General features: G+C 42.7%; 2 protein-coding genes across 3 annotated transcripts; one reads left to right on the top strand and one right to left on the bottom strand.

Moving 5' to 3' along the window:
• Positions 1-1,417: 1,417 nt before the first annotated feature.
• Positions 1,418-19,892, top strand: gys1 (glycogen synthase 1 (muscle)). 2 transcript variants are annotated; one of them, XR_013964892.1, is made up of 17 exons: positions 1,418-1,559; positions 4,469-4,593; positions 4,958-5,139; positions 8,335-8,526; positions 8,696-8,881; positions 9,408-9,552; positions 11,032-11,149; positions 11,701-11,821; positions 11,928-12,034; positions 12,509-12,568; positions 13,023-13,215; positions 13,557-13,683; positions 14,529-14,624; positions 15,569-15,732; positions 16,217-16,297; positions 18,230-19,272; positions 19,311-19,892. XR_013964892.1 is itself a non-coding variant. In XM_080776111.1 (16 exons), the coding sequence occupies exons 2-16, from the start codon at positions 4,476-4,478 to the stop codon at positions 18,464-18,466; spliced, it is 2,127 nt and encodes a 708-aa protein (XP_080632237.1). In that variant the 5' UTR covers positions 1,418-1,559; positions 4,469-4,475; the 3' UTR covers positions 18,467-19,892. The 2 variants fall into 2 exon arrangements, 1 of the variants encoding a protein (XP_080632237.1); XM_080776111.1 differs by having other exon boundaries at positions 18,230-19,892.
• A 331-nt stretch (positions 19,893-20,223) lies between these two features.
• Positions 20,224-23,676, bottom strand: aspdh (aspartate dehydrogenase domain containing; the record flags this gene model as incomplete). Its single annotated transcript, XM_080775015.1, has 7 exons — positions 20,224-20,261; positions 20,571-20,710; positions 21,113-21,336; positions 22,474-22,623; positions 22,984-23,068; positions 23,259-23,403; positions 23,619-23,676. 7 exons carry the CDS (start codon positions 23,674-23,676, stop codon positions 20,224-20,226), a joined length of 840 nt encoding a protein of 279 aa, XP_080631141.1.
• Between the last annotated feature and the right edge of the window lie 2,486 nt (positions 23,677-26,162).

The following is a 26,162-nucleotide window of genomic DNA, read 5'->3' as shown; positions in this document are numbered from 1 at the left end:
TTGAGGAAGATCTTCTTGCATCATATTTGGTAAGTTCTGCAAGATACAAGTGGGACTGTGAAGTTGACCCAGATGATCATCAGCAGCATATTCACTTTTTCAATATTATATTTTATTTTCTTTTTTACTTATGGAAAAATATTATTTGGCTAGATTCCAATGCAACAATGCATTCATAACCGGACGGTACTTAACTCAGAGTGTACAACCGACGTTGAGAACAAGTGAAAGGTGCCTTAATATTAGGAGCAGTACTAGTGTGCAGCCACTGGGCGGCGCCCGGGGTCCAGCAGCTCCATAAGGTCGGTCCTCTGATCAAGTTCAAGGACAAACAGTTACAGAACTACGCTTTTTACTAGTCCTAGGCAGCTGATAGAACGTGAGCTAATATAGTTTATTAATTGTAAAGGTTAATCTTTGACTGGCTATTTATTAACCATGGTTAATAGCCAGTCAAAGATAAAATATACTTGTTTATAGCTTGCAAGCTATAAACAAGTATATTTTATACTATGAAAAGAGATTCTTGTAGGCCGAAGTCAAGATGAAACCATTCATGTAGCCGGCAACACAACCCTTTAAATAAACATTTGCATTGTTACACAAACTGTTACAAGTAAACACAGAGAAAGGTAGGGGGAAGAAGGAAGTATATTCCAGTCTTAACTTTGTATTCTCCGCCTACCATATTACAGACATAATGTATAATGCCTGTAATATGGTAGGCAGTGGCACATGTGGTAGAGAAAAGGGCAAGCAAGTTATTTATAATGTATAAATATCTTGCTTGCCCTTTTCTCCTCTTTGAAACCCATGGACCAACAGCTCACGTTACAGACATCTCTCTTTTTGACAATTCACCACCAGTCACCGGTGAATCCCTTTAAACTGCTGCGCCAATTGCATCGCTCCGCTGGGGGAAACACCCCGTTTCTCCTCTGGAGGCGGTACGGAGAGAAAGACTGTTCCCAAACACTGGAGTCTGGCCCCTGGACCCATTTGTGGTCCAAATTCATTTGTGGTCCAAATTCATCACTATGTTATGATTCATGAAAAAATGAAAAATCTAATCAAATAAATTCCATTAATTGAAAAACAAACATTTAAGAAGTAGAGATCTTAAAGATCTACTATGTATTGTTCACTATAGTTTTAGTCGTGGGGAGGCATCAATCTTTTGGGCCTCTCGAGTTAAAAGGTTTGGGAACCAGTGGAACAAACACTATCTGAATATAAATAAATACATCATCTCTAGATCTACACGAGAGCTTGTATAGGTTATTTTCGGCGACCCTGGCTGACAATGGAATATTAATTCATGTGAAATCTCATGAATAATATCAACACCGACCTGTCATGTAGCCTAGTGTACGTCCCACTCCCCGCCTTGCTTCCAGGACAACACGGATCAAACCAATGCGAACGCACTAACATTTAACCCAGGTTGCCGCCCCTTTCCTCCCCTCTCTTCTGCTTCTCTCTCCTTATTTGATTGACTCCAACAGATGCTAGTAATATTGCAATAGCAGGCCTTTGTGAACTTGGGACAATATCTAAGGGTGAGTAGGCAATTTCGTGATTTTGTTTTTATTCCCTCAGCTGGTACAGCAGAAGAACACCGTGTTATTTATTCGTGTATTTCCGCAGCGGGAGTGCAGTGTAGCTGCATGCCTCCTGTCACGTTCACATATCCGCTCCCAATTTCATATTGGTCGGTGTCTTTGTGTTGTGGCTACAAATGCTCTTCACTAGCCCTATTCTCATCTACGGTGTATCCTGCCAAAGCGACATCCACATTATTATGGTTTGACACTTGACTTAATTTGTATGAATGAGCTGTTCGCTGTTGACATATCCTCGGATCTTTAGATTGGGGGGGTGGGGGGGTACAAAGCTTGGCTTTCATAGCTAGGTGTATATTTGGAAATTCAAGAGGTCCTCCGTCTGGTTTTTACCAGACTCTTATACCTCAGAAAACGGAAACAAATATGCTGTGTGGCCACGACTAAGTTGTGTCAGTGTGCATGGAGAGGATATAGCTACCATTTAGATACTTGAGTTGGGCTTTCGTTTGAAATGTGCCAATTCTGCATAGTGCATACTGCATACTGTTAATACATTCATCAAACAATCAATCAAAAACTATAACGGAGGATGGTTCATTTCAGACCGGCTGTGCCACTGCCACAGCGGATAATACCTCACAGCAAGTGAACATAAACCATCCCTTTGCAGTAGTGAGTGACTGATGCAGTGAATCAACCAGCACTATTACTTAAATCCTTACCCAGTAGGATCCCCCTGCATCCAAATTACAGGCCAGGCCAGCTCACAATGCATGAGCTGAACTGTGCATGTCACAACAGAGCCTGTGGAGGAATGGCATCGGTATTCAATATGGGAAACAACAGTGGGAATCATTATGTTATACTAATGACATCAACTTTTCACTGAAATGGCTTGTTGTGTTTTGGTGTGAACTTGTGATGTCACACTGTTGCAATTCGGGTCACAGAACAGAAGGAGAGATAATGAGAGAACCGTGACAAACAGTGATAAAACGGGGAAGCGTCACAGCGTGCAGGATGGCATTGCCCTTAAATCCTATTAATTCATGTCTCAACTTCACATTTTGTTGGGGCATGTTAGGAAATGCCAAACTTGGTTGATGCAACTTGATTTCTCCACTTCCTGTTTCTGTCGTCCTGTCACACCATCCTGCCCTTGACTTTGCAGGAGGTTGCATCATGTTGTCATCTGCAGGTTGGAACTCCAGTCATGTCACCCGTTTTTCACCCGTTAAAACAGGCAAAGCATCAGTGTCATTGTTGCGTTGGCTATTCAAAAATAGCAGATATACAATCTCACACAAGCTTGTACATCTGCCATCTTTTTTAGTGAGAACTATGGATTTAAAAGGCATTTGTAGAATCATTCTCAGGTCTTAATGGGTTAAAGGAAGTATTGTATTAAATAGACTAGAGTGTCTCCCTTAAAATGTATCCGTTCCAGTAGCTCCCCACTGCTTTCCACGTGCCTCTGATGTCAGAACAATGTCAACACTGATAAGGAAACTTGTTGTATGTGTTTTTCCTCTATAGTCTCTCTCTCTCTCTCTCTCTCTCTCTCTCTCTCTCTCTCTCTCTCTCTCTCTCTCTCTCTCTCTCACACACACACAAAAGATCTACTTTAATACTCATTAATGTATGTGACTGGCATTTTGTGCATGTGTTAGCATTGAGCAAAGATCATGTGTGTAGCCTCATGGGACAGTTACCAGGAAAAGGCCTTGCCTGCCTCATATTCCACTAGTGCAGTAACTGTACACACACACACACACACACACACACACACACACACACACAAAATAACACAGTGGCTGGTCTGCTTCTTGTGCGAGCCCTACTGAAGGATGTCATTTGAACCATACATTACATTTCTCGTTTCTACTTCCCTTATCAAATCTAAAATTACTCATCATTTCTGGTGGAAGAGCTTGCACCTTTGGTGTATTTCCAATGAAGGAGAAAGCGGAGTATATTGACTTAGCATGTAAGCCACTACCTAAACACCCAAATATGAGGCTGGATCATACAATACTGTATCATAATGGGGTCCTTAAACAGGGATTTTACTGGTTAATTGTTTACACAATAGTTTCTGGAACTGCCAGTGTGAGTCATGTTGGGGCAGTATCAAGTTGTGTCATTATGGCCTGATTTGGCGTTTGTCTAGAATTCTTAGCCATAAAAATGCATGACTGTGAAAGCAAAAAAATAAGCTCAGATTCCTAGTCAAAGTGGCCATCACACAGAGACGAAATGTTTTTATAATCGTCATGGGGGCCCACCCTCTCCCCCCGCTTATGCCCCCACCCACCCCCCCCCACCAGATTAGCATTTGAATGCCTGATCTGCATGTGTACAATAGGACAGGCAACGTGGTCCACCCCTCACCATTACATACAAAGTCAATGCAAAAACGAGAATTGCACGAACGGTCACGGCGCGACCTGGCGCGATACAAACGGGACAGACGAGGCGAATATATTCCATAGAGTAATATATTCAGGTCTAATGGGGGCTCGCGCCGCCCCCACAGAGTCTACGTCACTGCCATCACAGATCACACATGTAACAAACATGCCTTGGTCACAAGTCGACTATGATCATGTATGTAGAGAGGTGTTAACTTAGAATAGCCAGGGAAGAAAAGCAGAAGTTTAATTTTTCATGTGCAGTGTACTTGTACTGATTGATTGAATACTTTATTAGCCAGAAATGTAAATGGTAAACACTAAGTCTAAAAGGATTTCACTATAACATCCTTACTGTCTTGATCCTATTCTGGCAGCTTAGTAGTTCATATAATCATATCGTATGTTGTTTTTATTCACTGTTTTGCTGGGGAAATGAGTGCAATCAAGAATGAAAATATTCTCACACATGCATGCATCTGTGTTTACCAGCGTCAAAATGCCGCTGGCTCGCAGCCTATCCATCACCTCCTTGTCAGGAATGGAGGAATGGGACGAGGAGTTCGACCTGGAGGATGCTGTTCTCTTTGAAATTGCCTGGGAGGTGGCCAACAAAGGCAAGAGTATAGTGTGGATGTGCAGGGTGCATGTGTGGATCTGTGGATGGGGGTGCTGCCCAAACCTTTTTAATTTCAAGTGCCCCCATTTGGGACCCCCTGAATGAACCCAGAGTGTCTGTCCCTGAACCCCACTTTGAAGACCATTGTCTTAAGTGTGTGTAATTATATAGTACATATCAGCATGTACAAGCACACACATCATATGCCGCATGGTGCCTTATGTGCATTCATGTGGTGATGTTTCCTGTGTTTGCTTTCTTCTTTTATTATTATTATTATTTTCGAGCACTTTTTTGCCTTTCATTCATTCTTAAGGAGATGTCCTTAACTTGGTTGTGTTTGCATGTATGCGTGTGTGCAGTCGGAGGGATCTACACTGTTATCCAGACCAAAGCCCGTTTGACGGCGGAGGAATGGGGGGAGAACTACTTCCTGGTGGGCCCCTACGTGGAGAGCAACGTGCGCACCCAGGTGGAGCTGATCGAGCCCACCAACCCGACCCTCAAGAGGACCATCGACAAGATGAACTCCAGTGGGTGTAAGGTACTACCATACCGATACAGCAATCAATTCACCCCCCCCCCCCCCCAATAATCACATTTTAACTGGGGACCTCCCTGTCCCGACAAGCACTAGGAATTGAAGGAGTTGAGGCCATTGATGACTATTGCGAAAATAGCCGATCTACTAGGTCACAGCTCATAGAGCTTGTAGATCGGCTATTTTCACAATATTTGCATCTTTCTTATATTATTTTACTATTTGGTCAATGTTTGACCAGTTTTTATAGTGTAGTTTGTTGATTACGAGAGAGAGAGAGAGAGAGAGAGAGAGAGAGAGAGCAATTAGTAGCTACCTTCTTGAAGTCTGAGACCTGTCTTTGTTAGTTTTTTGGGGGAAGGGTAGATAGTAGATACTATATAGATGGAGCTTTCTTTCGAGCAGAGCCAGCAGGGCAAAGTAATTGTTCAGATGCAAATCTGGCAGTGAGAGCTAGCATGTGTAGGCTATAACAGGGGTTCTCAACTGAGACATGGCCAAAGCATTTCCGGGGGTCTACTCTCCAGCGAAAAACTTTGAGAACCCCTGGGCTATAACCACCCACAATGTACTGTATGTATGTTAGCCTACGATATTTAATTTCCATACAGGATATGATATCCATGACCTTTTCCTCTTCATTTTTGTTCATCTTGAACAACATCTTGTGTAACTATTTGCGGGATTTTTGTTCTGGAAATTTTGGGCAGAGGTTCATCGTTTGCATCCAGGGAGTGTGTGTGTAAAATTTGGCATCGACCAGGTTATCAGTGCCGGAGATTAGCTGTTCACGGACAGACAGACGGACAGACAGATGGAGTGCAAAACATGAGCATCTGGTCTCTCATGGTGTAAAAACCAAAAAAAGGGGTTATTCAGTCGTGCGTGCAGCCGTTTCTTGCAGCTATATGAAAGTGCACAACGTTCATATCTCTCTCTCTCGTTCTCTCCTTGCTTTATTTGCATGACAAAACATACGTGTACATTGCCAAACAATCTCTCTCTCTCTCTCTCTCTCTCAAATTAGCCATGCAGCCTTTAGATTGTCAACAACAACAGAGTATCATGCTGGCATATCTACTTCGTCTCAAAGTTGTATACAACCAGTTCAGTGCTGTGTGAAGGAGCAGTTGACTATTGGCCACTATTCTGACAATTCCCTCCCACCACATCGGAGAGGGCCGAGCCAAAACTACATGTCACACATATTATATTCTAGCCTACGTCACCCCATTGAAAATTACTGTGGGAATTTCACTTATGTATGTGCATGCATAAAGTGAGTGGCAAAGTGAGTTTAATGTTGTATAATGCAATCAGATAGGACTTTTCTGTTTGGATGTCAATCAATCAGACTTTATTGTCACAACACATTACAAGTAACATGGGTGAAATTCTGGTATGTATGGGCTGTCAAGCCACAAAGTAATTTTTTGCTGCTCATGAAATGTTCCCACATAACTTCCGGGTATGATGATGATGTAATGCGCATACCCTCTATTTTACTCTCTTTATAAATATATTTTTTAAACGTTTTTCATTAACATAACCAGTGACATATCTGCTACACACGCTATTTTTGGGATAGCAAAAATTCTGAAATAGCAAATATATCAGATATACAAGCTCAGAACAAGGGGCTATTTTCAGTTTTTTATTCTCAATGACGTACCTACTACCTACCCCTTCAGGGCTGGTTCTTCTGAATATAATGTTCTGGTTCTGAATATAACACATCACAGAACCTCACAGGTTATGGAAGGTTCTGGGCTTACCCTTCATAGTCGAAAAGGGCCATCGGTCTCTTCCTAGTCTCTTCCTAACCATGGCTGTAATCTGTGTGGCATTTCCCCTCAAAGGTTAGAGGTTGTACCAGTATCTCACACACACACACCAAAAATAGACTTGTGTGTTTGTTTGCCGATAACCTTTACCATGCTATATGTGTGATTGCCATGTGACTATGGGAGTCAAGGGTCATTTTGGGTCAAGGCTACACAGCGCGGCCGTTGTATCTTGGGTTATGGTTTTACGATCATGCAGGGGCGTACCTTAGGAATCTGGAGGTCTGTTTCAAGACCAAATATGAGGCCCCCATGTATACCTATGACATAATTGTTCTGTTGATAGTAGCCGTATTGACTATCAATAGTTTTGACTGTTCAATATTGCGCGCAGCCATTACTATCGACAATTACACAACAACACCTCCTCATCCTGTTCACAATAAAGTGTCTCCCCTTTAACTCCCAATGCAGCACATTTTACCCAGGTTATTAACAGGAAATAGGTGTAACTTAACATCGTGGGAGAGAGCAAGGCAGCGAGTGAGAGAGAGAGAGAGAGAGAGAGAGGCCCATGGGTGGCGGGTGTTGACTGATGCCTAGTGGTCAGTCGGAGCTTGGAGGCCCCCCTGAGGGTGGAGGCCTGTTTCAATTGAAACTGGTGAAACATGGCAAAGGCCTCCTATGCGATCATGCCTTAAAACCATAACTATGCCTTTGAACATGGCTTAACAGTTAAAGCTGTGCTATGTAGCTCTCCTGTTCTAACCCGGATCTCCTGCTGACATTTTTACCACTGAGCTGCCTGCTTGCTCTGGGGAGAATTCACAGATCCTTTTTGTTTTGGTCACAGTCTGGTCAAAGCCAATAATTGAATGACCAGCTCTCCAGTAGGGGACTTGCAGAGTCTCCTACTGGAGACATTGGTATCATGAATTCAAGGCTTCATATGGAGTGTGTAATACAATAAGTGATTAGTTTGGCGGGTGAACTACTCCTTTTATGGTCAAAATTTGTATCAAAGGTAGTATTCAACCTAGACACAGAATCGTAATGTCTCGATAGAAGAGCAGGCGACCAAATACAACCACCCCATGTTTAATTTATATTGTATTGACATACTCTACCATACAGATATAGGACAGAATTCATTCAGAAGGCTGCTTCACTAACTAAATACTACTGGAACTATTTATTTTTTAGATGGCGGGATATGAATGTTTTGAGTCTTAATGGGTTAAATATTTTAAGCCCAATATATTCTGTCTTATGGTGAAACAAAACGGCCAACATCTAAAGTTCCCAACGCGTTACAATTCGACACATTGTCGCATTGTAGCACATTTTTGGACGATTATCGCCTAATGACATGACCAGTGCACCCATTTACTCTCTCCCGTTGTGTGTTCCTCAGGTGTATTTTGGACGTTGGCTCATTGAGGGCAGTCCCTACGTGGTGCTGATTGACGTGGCCTTCACGGCCTGGTCTCTGGACAAGTGGAAGGCCGAGCTGTGGGAGAACACGGGCATTGGCGTGCCATGGTTTGACCGTGAAGCCAACGACTGTGTGCTGTTTGGATTCCTGACAGCCTGGCTGCTCGGAGAGGTCAGCAAGATGTGCATGCTTAGGCCTGTCACAATTGTTACAAACTTCAGTCTTACAAATGTATCCTATGATTCAAATGGATACAATACTCAAATGATTTGAGTATTGCGCGTGTGTGTGTGTGCGGTCCAGTCTTGACATGCTCTCTCTCTCTCTGCTGTGTTCTCAGTATGCAGCCCAGTGTGAGGAGCCTCCACACATTCTGGCCCATTTCCATGAGTGGCTGTCGGGCCTGGGCCTCATGCTGTGTCGACAGAGGAAGCTGCCCGTGGCCACCATCTTCACAACACACGCCACCCTGCTGGGGCGCTACCTGTGTGCTGGCAACGTGGACTTCTACAACAACCTCGACGAGGTGGGCGGTGAGACGGCGATGTCCGCTCGGATGTCTTAACCCACTGGTTCCCAAACAGTGGTTCGGGACACATTTGTGGGTCGTGGGCACATTTTTATGGTTCCCTCAATTGTTTGTTTCCTACATTTAGTTTTTAATTATTATATTAAAAAAAAAAACATTCCCAAAAAGCGTAAGTTTTCATTAATAAATTAAATCATTTATTTTCCTAACTAATGTCTTGAATAAATAAGAAATTCCATAAATTAGAAAACGAATGTTTAAGAAGTAGTGAAAATACACGACGTGATGATGCATTGAGAGCTTTATAGATCTTTTGAAATTGTAAAAATATAATCTATATAAAGCCTCTAAACATCTAGATCAGGCCTGAAAATCTACTTAAAAGTGGTCCCCATACTGATGAGAGAGGAATGCTTCATGAGAAGCTTGGCCAACACGCAAAGCCAATGGGTAGGCTTGGCCATGGAAGTCTGTTTGTGAATCCTGATTCTGAATCTATTAAATGTCTTGTTCTTACCCCCAGTTCAACGTGGACAAGGAAGCAGGCGACAGACAGATCTACCACCGTTACTGTATAGAGCGAGCAGCCGCGCGCTGCGCTCACGTCTTCACCACTGTGTCACAGATCACAGCCATTGAGGCAGAACACCTGCTGAAGAGGAAACCAGGTGTGTGTGTGTGTGTGTGTGTGTGTGTCCATTTGTATTGGAATTAACCTGTAACAGTGTGACACCACAGGTCATCGCTAAATCTTATAAATTACTGTATAGCTTTTTAGACGCCTATCATTTCCTAGTGATCGCTCTTATCGCCTTCATCTTGGGGTTCGATTTGAATGGAACCACATAGAGGTTCAGTTAGTATAAATAATTGGTTTTCCTTCCACCATTCTGCACCCAAGGTCAATGTCATTGCTAATGTAAATGGGGGGAAAAGTCATAGTTCTATAATCGTGTTCATTTAGGTTTTGATTTGAAGGAGATACTCATACAGGGTGTTCAATGAGCTCACGTTTCAGCATTTCGCTCCCAAGGTTGAGGTCAAAGGTCAAGGACATTGTTACCATAGTTGACAGGAGAACTTGTATGTATTTATAGTAGTCTGTGCTGTGGCACTCGAGACCTTTAGTCTGGTTTCAGGAAAGGCCATATTGAATATCAGGATCAGCTAGTGGGACTCCTCTGAGTGACCAGTGGTCATAGACAAGTGCTTATCAAACTTTATAATGTAGTCTAGGGTTTCCCAACAACTGGTGCTTGGACCACAAGTGGTACTTGAGCCCCCCTCTGGTGGTACGCAGAGGAGTACAGGTAGTTCTTCTTACCAAGCAATTGGTTGAAATAGGCTCTCCAGCCGTGCTGAAATAAGAATGACGGCACACCTAGCCGTTAATAGAAGATCTGAGGACCAGTGGTGTCATGGTGGTTGTTTTTTTACTGGTACCACAGCGTTTTAATGACGCCACGTGCGCGTGCGCATCGCAGAACACACAGACCAGCGTATGAGAGTTTTAGACACAAACAAAAGTAGACTTAAAATAGTCAAACAAATCTTTACTGCACACTAGCAAAACTAAAAAGTTTGCTTTGGACGAAAATCTGGAGGAGGCATTCTTCTTGTGTGCAGAACACCACACAGCAGCAGTAGCCTACTGGAGCCATAGCCTACTGCTGTAAGTGTGCATGCTTACTGTGCGCTCAGGTATAAACAGTTAAAGCTGTCCTGTTGTTATGCAAAGGAGTATCCATTTGATTTCGGCACGGTATTTCACACAGAAGCAGCAACAAAATTGGCTTAGGAATGGAACAAAAACAAAACAATTTAAAGAATAAATTACATTGTCCTCCTGTGTTAATATCTGAATAGGATGGGGCAGGTCTACGCTCCTGTATTTTAAAATCAGTTATTATGGTGGTACTTGGAGAGCCAGATATTTTCTGTGGTGGTACTTGGTATAAAAAGGGTTGAAAATCCCTGCGTAGTCTAAGGCCCCCCAATTTTGTGTAGGCCATGGACCCCCATAACTGAACTGTAAAGGTCCATTTGGTTCCTAACTACCAACAATTTAGTTGGGGACCCCTTGAAACCCCCTCGAGGACCCAGTTTGAAAATCTAACACTGACATGATTTTCCTTCTCAACACACAGACATTATCACTCCAAATGGGTTGAATGTGAAGAAGTTCTCAGCCATGCATGAGTTCCAGAATCTCCACGCTCAAAGCAAGAGCCGCATCCAGGAGTTTGTCAGGGGACACTTCTACGGGTCTGACTCACACACGCACGCACGCGCACACACACACACACACACACACACACACACACACACACACACACACACACACACACACACAGCGCATGCGGGCCGCTCTCTCACTCTTGTCTTCTCTCTCCTAATATTGCACAAACAATCCAGACATACCAGTCACTCATAGCACATTCAAGGAATGTTGATGACATAAGGGATAAAACTACTGTAACAATTCTTACCGTTACATTTAGACCAGTTAATTTATTATAAAGTACAAAACAATGGTAAATGTTCATCACTATGTACATTATGAACAGGTTGTCATTCAAGTTTGTATCAAATATGTTTCCATATATGTGTAAACCAATTGCTATCAATGTATGGGTATATACTTGAAGCACCACAGTGGAAATGTTATGTGATTTATTTTCTGGTCATTATAATTGTATTATAGTTCTTTGTCATTATGTTGTATTTTAATAGCCACAGACTTTGTGGGCAAAATTAATGTTTACTGATCCAAATTTTGTGGCTAAATTACGTATAACCGTATGCTTTTTCAACAGACACTTAGACTTCAACCTGGACAAGTGTGTGTTCCTGTTCATTGCTGGAAGATATGAATTCTCTAATAAAGGAGCCGACCTCTTCCTGGAAGCGTTAGCCAGACTAAACTATCTGCTGAGAGTAAGTGTGTGTGTGTGTGTGTGTGTGTGTGTGTGTGTGTGTGTGTGTGTGTGCGCGAGTGCCTTTGCGTTGAACTGTAACACTGATATCCGCCTGCATGTCACAGGTCAACCACAGTGATGTGACTGTCATTGCGTTCTTCATCATGCCAGCCAGGACAAACAACTTCAACGTGGAGACCTTGAAAGGCCAAGCAGTCAGGAAGCAGCTATGGTACGACAACCCTGATACAGGAAATAACTGTAGCAGGGCTGGGCAATTAACCGGAAATATATCGAAACAGATATTTAGAACCAAAAAATAACTTAATCTTGCTCATGTAAGTTAATCGAATAATCAAGAAGCAGGTTTCTCTTAATTCTTATACATTCTCGTTATTTTAATCGACCAAATTGATTAGTCTGATTAACCACTCAACCCTGTGTTATACGTCGGTGTACACAGGAGGTAGCACAGGAATGGTGACGATATCAAACCTACAAGCTCACAATGTGTCGCATTGATCTGCTATTTTCACACACGCAAAACAAAAATAATCTTTCATTAATCCTAAACGAATTGAAGTCATATCGCCCCGCCTACCGTAGGCAAATATATGAGCTCTAGTTTGTATTCTTTTAATGTTATTTATGTGTTGTTGTTATTGGATTGTGTTTTGTTTTTCATTGATTTGTTTTTCATTGACAGGGATACGGCTCAGACCGTAAAGGAGCGCTTTGGAAAGAAACTTTATGAGTCTCTGCTAGTGTAAGTAGACTGCAGGCTACTTTCTGAAGACAACATATCCATTCAAATGTAATGTTAAAAAATATATAATATATGTTCCTAACCATGCTCATGAGGGCCTTTCTGTGGTTCACGCCTTAACCATACTTTTTGCCAGGTGCTTGAAAAGCGCCTGGACTACATTTGCTACTACCTCTAGTAGCGACCGTAGTGGACACTCTTTCATTATTGGCTGCCTCGTCTCTAGGCTGCCTCTAAGCAATAAAATCCATACTCTGAACGCCGCAACATGAAGCCGTGTGCTAAGGCACACAAACTGATTATACTGTAGATGTTCATAAACAAGAGCTTGCTGTACCTGGCAGTTATGACTGATTCATTCTTTTCTTTCTTCTTTTTTTTATTGTATCATTTTGCTGTTCTAATGTTGTGCACTTAAACCCCCTTCCCGTCCCCCCACCACCTCCCTTCTTAGCGGGCAGCTACCAGATGTTTCAAAGATACTGGACAAGGAGGATTTCACCATAATGAAGCGGGCCATCTTTGCGACCCAGAGAACAGGTCAGCCTCCCATCTGTACCCACAACATGCTGGAGGACAGCGCTGACCCCATCCTTAACTGCATCCGTCGCATCGGCCTCTTCAACAGTGCTGCGGACAGAGTCAAGGTACAACGCAAATGTTTACCGACCTTCATAGATGGGTTGTTCAGACAGTAGCAACAAAGTTATAGACAGACAGGACTTTCGATACATTACAGACATAATAGAATTGGAGCGGGCGTCTATAACTGGCCTACCACTCACTAAAGAAAAGCATTCTTTATTAGACCTGACACAGGAGGCTGCTCTAGAGAGTAGAATCACAGTGAAGCTAATAAAGGAAATGTTCTACTGTAGTGCATGGGAGTATCACTACAGAATCAAATGTGAAACTGCAACAGTTGTTTGCATAATGTGATATACACAGTAGTTCTGCTATTCAATACATTTCTGTTTTCATGCATTAGATTATCTTCCACCCAGAGTTTCTGTCATCCACCTCTCCTCTTCTTCCAATGGATTATGAGGAGTTTGTAAGAGGCTGCCATCTTGGCGTCTTCCCTTCTTACTATGAGCCCTGGGGATACACTCCAGGTATGAGTCATATCTTTGTTTGTATAATAAGCTAAAGTTATTTGAGGCACTGCTCTGGAAAAGTGCTACACAGAACAAGATTGAAGAATAAATATAACGACAACAATGTGGATGGTGACGGCACACTTGACTTAGAATTATCAAGAAGCAGACAACATTGATCAGCAGCCAGTGCAAAGCGTTCTAGGCCTATAGAGCGTCGCAGTCCCGCCCCCTCGTGAGACCCAGAAAATAAATCGCCGTTCATTTTTCTCAGACTTTTCAAAAAGTATTGATTTAAAGACGTTTACGCCGCGGACAAAGCCAACTCTTGTCGTGACAAATCATGACAATAAACACAATGTTTTGGGCCAAACAAAGAAATAGAAAGTAGAAGAAAACGGCAGGTTACAACACTTTTTTTGTTGTTTTTCTTCTTTGTAATTATTTGTTTGGTCCAAAATATTGTGTGTGTTGTCATGATTTGTCACAACAAGAGTTTCGAAATGTCTATGGGAAAAATATATTAGGAATTATTTCCTGGGCCTGGCGTCGTCATGAAAGGGGGCGGGACTGCGACGCTCTATAGATGGCCCTGCTGAGGAAAGGGAATGGCTCTAGTCCAGGCAAGAATAACTAAAAGCATGAACACACAGCAGACCTCAGATCAGCAATGCTTCTCAATTGAGAACGGAAAAAACCAAACCAGTCAAAATTCATTAAGCTACTGTACAGGACATTCCAGCCATTCCTTAATCCTTGATGGAGGTTCAGCAAACGACACACTAGTGTGTTTATGTTTCGTGTGTCTGTTGATGGAGTCTATTGAAACACTGAAGACAGGCCGGTCTCTGTTTCCCCCTCAGCCGAGTGCACAGTCATGGGAATCCCATCAATCTCCACGAACCTGTCTGGTTTTGGCTGCTTCATGGAGGAGCACATAGCGGACCCTTCAGCATACGGTTTGTTCCTTTTTATGCACCAAACAGTGGGCCAGAACATCTGTAAACGTTTCTTTTCATATTCTGTATGCCACTATGGAAGTATGTTCATTTAACCCATTTTGATGTCTTCTACATCCTGACAGTTTTCTGAAAAAGCTATGTTTCTATGTCAGTCGTTCTTAGATTTTTCAAAAATAGCAAACCTACAAGCTCGTAGCGTGCCACTCGGTGGCGCTCTATGAGCTTGTAGATCTGCTATTTTTCAATAGCTAAAGCATAACATAATGCTAACACCAAAAGGGGTTCCCGCCCAGAATGGGTTAAGCTATGATGACTAAAACTAGGACTAAATATATTGACAATTTTGTCAACAAATACAAATTAGACTAAAATGTTTGGGGGGGATTGGGGAGAAGAGATCCAGTAGAACTAGTTTGGTTGTGTTCGGAAAATAGCAGATCTACAGGCTCAGAACGTGTCACGCTGTGTGCTTGTATGCAACCAAGTGTAAAATCTGATATTCAGGCAAATCAACTTTAGTAGATTTAGTCTAGTTTAGTTGACTAAATATAAGATTTTAGTCGACTAAACTAGACTTAAACGAAAACATTTTAGATGACTAATATGACTAAGACGAGTAAGACGCGCAAACGCGGGAAGCGAACGCAGCTCGTACATATTGGACGTATAGCTGCTTTGGGGACTCCTTATATGGTTATGGCTGAGTCATGGTGACGTAACAGCGGGACAGACACTTGCATCAATCACAAACAAATCACTCAGCTCCATATATGGGCACAAAAGCGGGACAGACAAACACAGACAGACAGACATGATCTGCTAGGTCTCATAGTAAGTGCTCACTGCGTTCGCAACTATATCCAAATTTGCTGTCAAAATGAGCACTGGTCTATGGGAATTCTTGTCATTTCCTCTTCTCGGATGCCGTTTTCACACTGCAGGAATTTACATACTGGATCGAAGGTACCGGGGGGTGGATGAATCCTGCAACCAGCTCACGTCCTTCCTGTTCCAGTTCTGCAAGCAGAGTCGACGCCAGAGGATCATCCAGAGGAACCGTACGGAGCGCCTGAGCGACCTCCTGGACTGGAGATATCTAGGCAGGGTGCGGGAGCAATGTCCGACAAATAGAGCCATCCGCTGGCTCGTTATGCCTGTCGCAAGTGGGACATAATCACCTCGCCCCATTTATTTGAGATAATCGCAATTATTTTTGCACAATGATCTGAATCTTTTCCATTTGTCTGTGTAAATTCGTCGGTTAAAAATAAATTAATCTGCTAATTTTCTGAAATAGTGGAAATAGCAGAGCATGTAGATCGGCCATTTCCACTTTCTTCAAATCTTTGGAGATTAATAGAACGATAAAAAATTGCCTATTTTTGACCATATTTATTTTGAGTTGTCAGAATGTCGTTTTTATTTGTTCCAAATGTTCAACGCCAAAATCACAAACCAAGTTAATCACAATAATGTGATGCCGATTAATCGTAAAGTATAATGTCATGATTTTGACATCCCTTATGCGCTAGTTTGACAGGACCTGATTTCTGTTGTTTGATTTCTCTCTCTGTGTTGTTTCATTCTAGTATTACATTTGTGCCCGTCATATGGCGCTTGCTAAGGCCTTCCCTGACACCTACATATATGAAGCTCATGAACCCAGCTCGGTAAGTTGACTTTGTGTGAATGTGATTGATGTAGATGAGTGTTTTTCAACCTACAGTATGGCCTGGGCGCAGTACAGTACAGTATGGGGTGGGCCATGAGGATATTGCAAGTAGGCCCCCAAATAACACTAACTAAAACACTAACTAAAAATCATGGCCTTTTTTCTTTAAAACTTTAAAATTTGTTTTCTTGTTATACTGATGTATAGAAACATAAACTATGTTAGTTCCATTGATTTGTGCTGAAAGAAAATTGATTGATCATTACAACTATAAAAGTGTGCTCCTTGGAGCACAACCAGGCCTGTTGCCTAGCCACTTGGAATAGGATCTGACTTATAGATCACTCATGTACCGATGTGTGTGTTGGACAAAATCTGTAGGAGTAGTAATAGCATCATACAAATAATCTGTCACAAACGGCGTCCAAAGGTGTCCTTGGCGTGGATTGAGTTAAAAAATGTGAATCCCTAGACTCCTTCAAAACCACTCTCAGAGCAGCTATGGACGGCTGCAATTTGAAACTGGCCCCTGTAAAAAAGTCGTCCCCCCCCCCCCCCAACACATTTTTCCATACGCTGTTTTACTTTCTTTTACTGTATATATGATTTTCTTTTTTTCATAGAAGTGTATATTTGTACATCTTTTAAATGTTCCAATGAATTGAAAATGGAGGACCCATTCATCTCATAGCAATTTTGTATTGACCTGTACCTTCGTTTGATTGAAATTTGTATTCAGTTATTAGAAAGGGTACAGTTCAATCAATCCAGAACCCACATATACACACTATCCTCTCTCTTTGCTCTCTATTCATTGGTATGTTAGGAGTCCTGTGGATCTGACGGGTCCGCATCAATATGCCGACCGGCCTGTGTTCCGAATGGCCACTGTTCCAACTGCCCATATTCCCGACGGGTCGATGTTCTGTCGGGTCGCTCTTCCGACGACCCCTGGTGCCGGGGGGACGCTGTTCCGACCCACAGCGTTTGGGATCACTATCTGTGCGCCACTGTAGGCTCTTGGGCAACATTCAATTTCGAGTAGACCTATCACTTATTAAAATTATTCTGATTGAGAGTCCAAAACAAAAGTGGCCTAATAGTATAGCTCCAGCAAACGTATGCACCTTTCTGTTGATACTTTGTGACTCGCGTTAGCGCTCTTGCGCTCTCTCTCTCTCTCTCTCTCTCAGTGATACACCATCTATCTAAATTCAACAAGTCTCTGTCTGTCTGTGTAATCCACGTAACTCGAGAACCGTTCGCCCCACCGACTTCAGATTCGACACGTGCGTTCCACACCACCGCAGGGCGTGCAGTGCCTGGTGTCGAGTCGGTCGGACCCACGGTTGTCCCTAACCGCCCCAAAAAGATCTCTGCCCGAGCTCTGGACAGGGCCCCTGCCCAGGGTCCATATATGGAGCTGGCCTGTTCTGACATCATTCTGACGTCTGCATAGACTCCATTTTTGACCATGCCTGACAAAGAACTCCATATATGGGCATAAAGGGGACACAGACATAATATCTGGGTGGTGCATGCATTTTTCCAACTTGAATCGTTCCAAGTAGGCCAGTGCCCAACGGGCACCGCTGTAGAGGCCCCACGGGCACCGCTCTAGTATTTAAAATCACAAACATTATTCATGTAGCCTAACTGTTCTCTAGCCTGGCCCCTCGGCTCAAAGCATGTATAACAGAATCTGTCAGAAACTAAATTATTTAGATTTAAGCTCGTTGGAACGGCTGACTGTTGCCGACTGTCGGTGATATGTGTGTGTGAAAACTGTTGGTTTGTATGTGCATGTCAATAATCACTAAGGACCGTCGGAAAACAGGAACCCCTGAAACACCGGCACCTCAGAACACTGGCCCGTCAAAAATTTGGGTGGACCCTGTTCTGATATGATTTCGCCTCTGTTCCCATGCAGGCCTCTGGCTTCCGTTACCCTCGCCCAGCCTCCGTGCCTCCGTCTCCGGCTCTGTCCCGCCATTCCTCGCCCCACCACAGCGAGGCGGAGGACAACGACGAGGACGAGCGCTATGACGAGGACCTGGAGGCGGAGAAGGACCGGCAGAACATCCGCCAGCCGTTCGTGCTGCCGGGGAAAAGCAAGCTCTACACCGTCGCCGGGGCCAATGGAGAAGAGGACCCCGACGAGAACTGATATACAGATACAGTGCAACACAAACACACACACAAACGCCACCGCTGAATTCACTAGTGATACTTTCCTATCGCAATCCTTGCAGCCATCCTTGTACGGACATGGAGTATTGGCTTGCTGTGAAAACCACATTACCCTCAGTGTCTTTGTCCGCTGAAATTCACTAGTGAAACTTTCCTATCGCAATCCTTGCAGCCGTCCATTTACGGACATGGAGATATTGTATTGGCTTGCTGTGAAAACCACATTACCCTCAGTGTCTTCGTAGTCAGTGTCCTCAGTATTTTTCAGATGTCTGTTGATTGAATGTGTCGAGGAATCGTTCAGCCACACCAGCAGTTGTGCCAGTGGCTTTATTTGACGGAAGGGCTAAATGAAAGCTCAGCAGGTGAACACGTCATAGCTGTATTTTGTAGCGTTCTGCTAACACTGGATTAACAAACTATTGGTTCTTTAACCAAGGCTTTCATGTTAGTTTGAAAGGAGGGCAAAAGACGGACAACGTTAAGCCAAATCTATATCACACAGTGTTACTAAGATTTTTAAGCGATTAGCTAAGAGATTTCAGCGAGTGACACCGGTGTGTGGCAAAGTATACATTGGGCTTTAGGCCTCCTTTTTAGCAGCTTGACATTGTTGCACAGAAGTTGAAGGAAGATTACAAAGGCCAGTGTCCTGATAGAATTGAATTGGGTAAACACTGATTTAACCATAGAGAGAGCACTAATGTAACTAATTTATCATGCTGTTTTTAACTTGATTGCCCACCTGGTGATGGCACTTAATTTGTCTTCTCTGAAAGCAAGGTGAAACACTAATTTAATTTGTCTTCTCTGAAAGCAAGGTGAAACACTCATTTACAAATAGCCTCAGAACATAAAGCTCATTGTTCTCTTATTCTGAGATTAGAGGTTTTTTGCACATATATTTTTATTATCATTTTCCCGCCTTACTGTATCAGAGCTTTTGCGTGACAACTATCGGTCAGTAACCTCAACACTCCTCACAGTAAAATCCAAACGCCAAAAAGGGACCCTTTATGGGTCCATTTTTACACTCTGAGATAAATGAACACTTGCTGTGCTGGTTGTGTGTGTGTGTGTGTGTTTGTATGTGTGCATGTGCGTGCGTGTGTATGTAGATGGTATTGCCAGTGTTTGTATGGGTATTTATATGTTAAGGAAGCTACTGTAAGGTGATGAAGTGCTACACCGTCCACTCTGGAGGTCAAGGGGAGAAAAGGAACCATCGTTCCTGTGATGGCAGCCATGTTTTTACTGTAGGTGAGGGAAAAGAGACAGCCACTGCACGTCTATCTACTTGCCTGTCTGAGAAGAGAAATATAATTTTACCAGGAGCAAATGCACTCCCTGTATTTGTTACAATCTTGCACCAGTTGAAATATAATAAAGTATATATACCTGTATGCTGTGTGTTTATGCATGCAAGAACAAAAAAGCAACCTCTTTATTCTTTGCATAGATGTGCTTTATTGTAGAATCGGGGGGTGTTGAACACTACAGTTATAAGACCACAGGCAAAAAATAGCATATCTACATGCTCACAACATTGTTGTGAGCATAATTATAGATCGGCTATTTCAACTATTTGACGTACAACGAAACTATTTATATAGGGCTTTAGTGGTTAAAAGTAACTTGCAAACTTTGTTTACTTCACAGTGGCACAAAGAGGCAGCCCTTGTCAGTAACGTCTCACCATGTTGTGTCGTGTATTTCCCCGACTCTCCACCTCCTTCAACACAAGTGAACTCGCCCCCCGTGCCCGTGGCACACTGAAAAGACAAGAGTGAGGAAAGTGTGACGAAAGGCATGGTGTTGAGATGTACAACGTTTGATTACACCATCAATTAAAACCATCTTCTATACAAAATATCCTCCCTGCTGAAGTGCAATAGTCCTTCTTGCTGATGTGCAATATACCAAACACCATTTGGCAAATTTATCTCTCAATTTGATCCCTGGGGAAATGTTTTTACATGCATGGACCCATTTTTTTTATATATTGTTTTCGTGCATGTTACAGCCAGGACACTCGTACAACTATGTATGAAAGAGTTCTTAGGATGCAGGGCAGGACCCACCTAATAAACTGTTCCAGAAGGAGTTGTAAGTGGCACTGCCCGTCACGGCTCCCAGTTTGGCTGGGTTCCTCCTCACTGTGTGCACTGAAAACCCATTGGAGCCAGTAACCTCCACCTCCACCACATGGTAGTCACTTAACCTGGAGTGGGGGGAGAGATGTAGTGTTTGCTTTAGTTTAAAACGAATTTATAGCAGTGGTTCTCAAACATTTGTATTACAAGAGTTACCCAGTTATGTTTTTTTTCTTTTTGTATCTCTGGGTGGGACCCCAATCCAGTGTTAATTTTACTCGAGTAGTCTGTATACATCTCATTCTCAAGAGTTACAGACCTGTAACTCCTCAAGGACCCATGGGGTCCCTGGATAAATAGATTCAAGACATATATGAAATTTAAAGGCATATACTGTCTGTAACAATAGACTTCAGTCTTGAGCGGACATAAGTACACGAAAACCGTGACTTGACTTAAAACTTGACTTGAATGCGGGATATGAGCTGCTTCGATGTGCCTTTTAGTGCGGTTCTTATTTGGAAACTCACGCTGTGTCAGATACGATCTCTCCCTGAACGCCTGCGAAGCCGAGCGTTCCAGCTGCCATGGCCGCTGCTGCCATGGTATTAACATTGTTGGGGGCCAGAGGGCACAGCTCGCCCACCGAGCCACTGTACAAGACCCGCCTCCCCTCTCCCTCTGTCCAGTCAGAGAGCAGGTCTCCTGTCAGCCGGAAGCATGAAGGATGTTTGGACATTCTGATGAACAAAGCCTGAGAAGTGTTCGTGAGAATAGAGTGTGTTGAATCATCACACAGGTATGTTCTCATCACTGAAACTCATTCTATTGACATGGTGCCTCAACTCATACTGTGCCACTCATGGTGACGAGTAAAAATGATTCACTGTTTTCATTAATAGTCTGGCTCAATTGGACTTTAATGGAAACTACAAACTACATTTTATCAAATACAAATGCTGCCATGAGATGAGAAATCTCTAATCTTTATTGAATACTGCTACAAGCTTGCCCCCCAAAGTCGGCTCACAGGAACGAAAATACACATTGTTACTATGCCATTATCTGTATGGGTCAGAGTAAAAAAATAAGTTTAGGAATAAGTGGTAAGGCACTGACAAAAATAGGGCCCCTGATGTAGGCCTCCTGAAAAGTCAGTTTTTCCCCATGAAAACTGAGGCTGCTTGCCAAGTTTCAGATAATACAAATAGTGCATTCAATCTTGGACTGTAAACATTTGAAGTCAGTAACTCTACAGTACTTGGTCCTTCTGCTGAGTGTCTGCCTTGTAAATTCATATCATTTTGGGGGTCCTTGACATGAAAATATTTGATAACGTTATCAAAAAATGTCATGTCAAGGACCCCCAGAATGATATGTATTCGGATTCGGCCACGGACCCCCAATTGTAAAGATGTCGTGCCAGGGACCCCCATGGAATACCCTTGGGGACCCCTGTGGGTCCCAGATCCCACTTTGGATAGAACCTTAGTTTATAGATCCCTTGGGGGAAAGAGTAGGCTACTTTAAGATACAGTAAGGGTAATCAATCATTACTAATGATACCAAAACTATAGGACTCAAAGGAAGAATAACAAACACCATCAATAATGAACAATTGCATACGGCAATATACAATTACACCCTATCCTAGTTCTGCAACTTTTCAGCTAGTGACCTATTTCAAAAATACTGTTCACAAAATCACATTTGAGCTTGTAGATCCGCAATTTTCTTTTTTGTGTGTACATGGATATTATTATTATTATTATTATTTTTTTTAATTCTTTTGAAAATTGTGTTTAGGGACCCATTGAAAAGGGGGAACACCGCCCTATACAGTAGCCTGCACTATGCAGAGACGGAACACACGCTCGGCTCCCATTTTTACCTTCAGCGTCCCACTGTCGTTCAGCCTCTGGATGTCCAGGCCGCCCCACAGTGCACCACTGGGGATGTACAGAGTCCTGCCATGTTGCCTGGCAGCCTGCTGCAGCTTCTGGTTCAGTGTGGGATCAGAGAGGGCCGAGGGAGAACCCACCTGTGAGGAGAAACACACAGTGGTGGAAGGCTTAGGCAAGTAGTATCGTTTTAACTTTTTGTGTTTTTTTTTTCCTTTTCGTAAATTCACGCCCTACTTGATTACACACTACACTACAGCGGCACGCAAAAGTAGCAGATCTACAAGTTCAGTCTCATACTTTTGCTATTTTAGAATTTGAATCCTGAAAAGTAAGTTTGTACTGTACTTACTGTAAGTACAATTCTGAGGTGGTACTTTTACTTGTCATCTCTGTCTGGTGGTAACCTCATACACTTTTTCAAGATTCAAATTCAAAAGTAGCAGAGAACAGCGATCCCGTACACAATGGTTTTGTGTTTCAGAAGAGGTGTTTCTTACCAACAAATGAGCCTGAGAGAGGAACTGGAGACCAAAATCCTTCACTATCTGAGGGTGACAAACCTCTACAATGACATCACATTTCCTGTAACACAAATATTTGTTAAACGTGTGTGTGTGTGTGTGTGTGTGTGTGTGTGTGTGTGTGTGTGTGTGTGTGTGTGTGTGTGTGTGTGTGTGTGTGTGTGTGTGTGTGTGTGTGTGTGTGTGTGTGTGTGTGTGTGTGTGTGTGTGTGTGTGTGTGTGTGTGTGTGTGTGTGTGTGTGTGTACGCACCTGTCTGTAAAGGTCATTAGGTCACTGAGTATAAGGTCATCTGGAACGCAACCCTTGAGTTTATTAGTATTTCTGTTCCAAACAAAGGCCAGTGACACACCTGCACCAGATCCTTCTTTTAGGATCCTCCCCACCAGGAACTGTCCTACAACATGCACGCACGCACGCACACACACACACACACACACACACACACACACACACACACACACACACACACACACACACACACATATCAAGGAAATATCTAGGAAAGCTATGCACAGAACATCAGATGTGATAATTATTTAAAGAAGCCCAAATCAGAAAACAGATTAACAGTTCAAATGAATATACATGCATCAACAGCTGTCTGAGTACCTAGATGTCCATATCCTACGACTCCGACCCTGAGTGTAGAAGAGCTGGTGGCCTGCATGTCCTTTCCAGAGGAAGACAGTAAGATATTAATAACTATTTACAATTTAGCCATTTTGCAGGTACTCTTATCCAGAGCAATTTACAAGCGCAAGGCCGGAATTAGCAGAATAAACATGAACTCCATAGTCAACTACAAACAACAAAATAGACACATACTGTAAATAGAGTGCAAATACCGTAAACTATAGTGTACCGGGTAAACGATCATCTGTACTAAGATCTGTCCTAAGAGCATTAACACGTTGGCGTTTCTATACTTGTGAGGACAAACATTTCAGAGCGTCAATTTGTGAATTTGTTATTGCTTGCTATTTTGTATTTTAACCATAAAGATGAATATAGTAATATATTACAATGCATCGATTCATTGTAAGCTTGTAGAGGGATTCGGCTGTAAGACTACTACATATAAATCAGGCTTAACTCCAACTAAACCCCAAACCTAACCTCTAAACGTCTATCCTAAAGTCCTAAACCCTATCTCCTCAAGTTCTTATGTCAATCTTTGAATTACATGTAGGCTATTGCTCCACTTACCTTGATAGCAATTCTGCGCCCCTCCAGAGTTGTCGTTCCAAGCACTTTTCCCACCCTGAATGCCTACTGGCCTCAGTGGCCTGCCAGTGATTCATTCTTTGAGTCAAACTTTGTACCGTGCACACAAGTTTGACTCAGAGAATCCCTGTTAACGATTAATTCCTGAGGCCTGTGAATCTGAGAAAAAAAGAATGTTGAAAATGCAAAGTATTATATTATTGTAGTTTTATATTATGGTATTATAAAGTAAAATATTTCAGAAAATAATGTAGCAGTAGTTTTAAAACTGAGAAACCCACAGTTTCACAGCTTCACAGTGGGTTTCACAGCACAGGGCCAGTATTGGGGGTGTGTTTAATTTGTTTATGCTTTACACAATTCTAAGTCAAGCTATGTTTTATTTATTTTAAATACTAACCATACTAAATAGTAACCACATTTAAATCTGAGTGATCTTACTATTTACAATGTAGGCATATCACACAGACGCTCTTAATCCAGAGCAACCCATTGATTGGTTGAATACTTGGAAATGTAAACAGAACGAAGCTAAAAGGAAAACACTAAGTATTATTTTCTGTATGTATGGTACTGTGTGTGTGTGTGTGTGTGTGTGTGTGTGTGTGTGTGTGTGTGTGTGTGTGTGTGTGTGTGTGTGTGTGTGTGTGTGTGTGTGTGTGTGTGTGTGTGTGTGTGTGAGAGAGAGAGACCTCCTTTATGGGAATTTGCATTTACCTCCCCTTGTGGTCTCCTGGGGCCTTTAACTGCTATCTGTGTTCAATAAACTGTATGCCATCTAGTGACCAAACTGAACCAATACACCAGTCCAATCTAGCTTCCAACCACAGCAATGCTTTTCTGTGGGGCTTTAATTTGATAATGGAAATGTAGTCATGAAAACACTATAGAACAGTGGTTCCCCGGCAATGGGTCGCACTCATTTTCATGAGTTAAGACTCAAGAGACTCGAGAGTAAATTGTTATTTGAAAATGTTTTATCTATCTATCTGCCTGTCTGTAATATTGACAATATTATTATAATAATAATAATCAATACATTTGAGGATTGTGTGGGGGGGTGTGTGTGTGTGTGTGTGTGTGTGTGTGTGTGTGTGTGTGTGCGCGCGTTTCTCGTGTGAATAGTAACTTGAGAACATGTGAGCAGATGTTCAGTAGGCTTCCCCGAAGAGGTCATTAACTTTTGGGTTGGAAAGTTCATGGTCACAATAAAGGTCAAAGCCAAGCCCAAGCCCGTCCACTCATAATTCCGACATCCCATTAATCCGACCGTAAGATTTGTGTGAGGTTAGGGATAGGGGTATAATGGGGCTTGTTGACCAATGGGAACGGATGGGAAACTTTTTATGAAACTTGGTGGGAATGGACTGAATTTAGAGTGCGTTTTCTAGCCAACTCCAACCCCTACTGACACTAGGCTGTCCTGAAGACTGACCTTTGGGTCAGAAAGAGAAAGAGTCAATATTACATAATCAGTGATGTCTCAGAGACGGAACAAAAGGTGTTTGGTGTCACCGTTCATCTGCCAATAGACTAAAGGCTCATACATAGTCTGGATTTTCGGTGGTGAGGTGACCACCGAACTACAACATGACGTGAAGAGCAAACCACCGCCCCAGCCCTTCTCTCTGTTTTTACTCACCACCACTCAACGTTATTTCAGCTCCGGTGGTGAGGTGACCACCGGAGCTGAAATAACGTGGTGGTCACCTCACCACCGGTGCGGTGGTCACCTCACCACCGAAAATCCAGACTATGAATGAGCCTTTAGGTGAGGTGCTGGAGTCACAAAAGTTTAGATATGAAAAACTAAAGGCTGCACACTCAAATCTGTACAAAGTCAGGTATTTTTGGAGGCGTGGTCAATGCTCTTTGGCCACTCAGAATAGCCAAATGGCATTGATCACGCCTCCAGGTCTTAAGTTAAGT

Source organism: Protomyctophum bolini (assembly GCF_963924005.1).
Source record: "Protomyctophum bolini genome assembly, chromosome: 11".
NCBI classification, from domain to species: Eukaryota; Metazoa; Chordata; class Actinopteri; order Myctophiformes; family Myctophidae; genus Protomyctophum; species Protomyctophum bolini.
This window is presented reverse-complemented; position numbering and strand designations above follow the sequence as displayed.

Bases quoted from the DNA above. Each gene is read 5' to 3' on its own strand.
- gys1 (XM_080776111.1), top strand. From the start codon at position 4,476: ATGCCGCTGGCTCGCAGCCTATCCATCACCTCCTTGTCAGGAATGGAG. The intron at 12,569-13,022 runs GTAAGTAGACTG...CTCCCTTCTTAG, and splicing joins CTTTATGAGTCTCTGCTAGT to CGGGCAGCTACCAGATGTTT. The intron at 16,298-18,229 runs GTAAGTTGACTT...GTTCCCATGCAG, and splicing joins AAGCTCATGAACCCAGCTCG to GCCTCTGGCTTCCGTTACCC.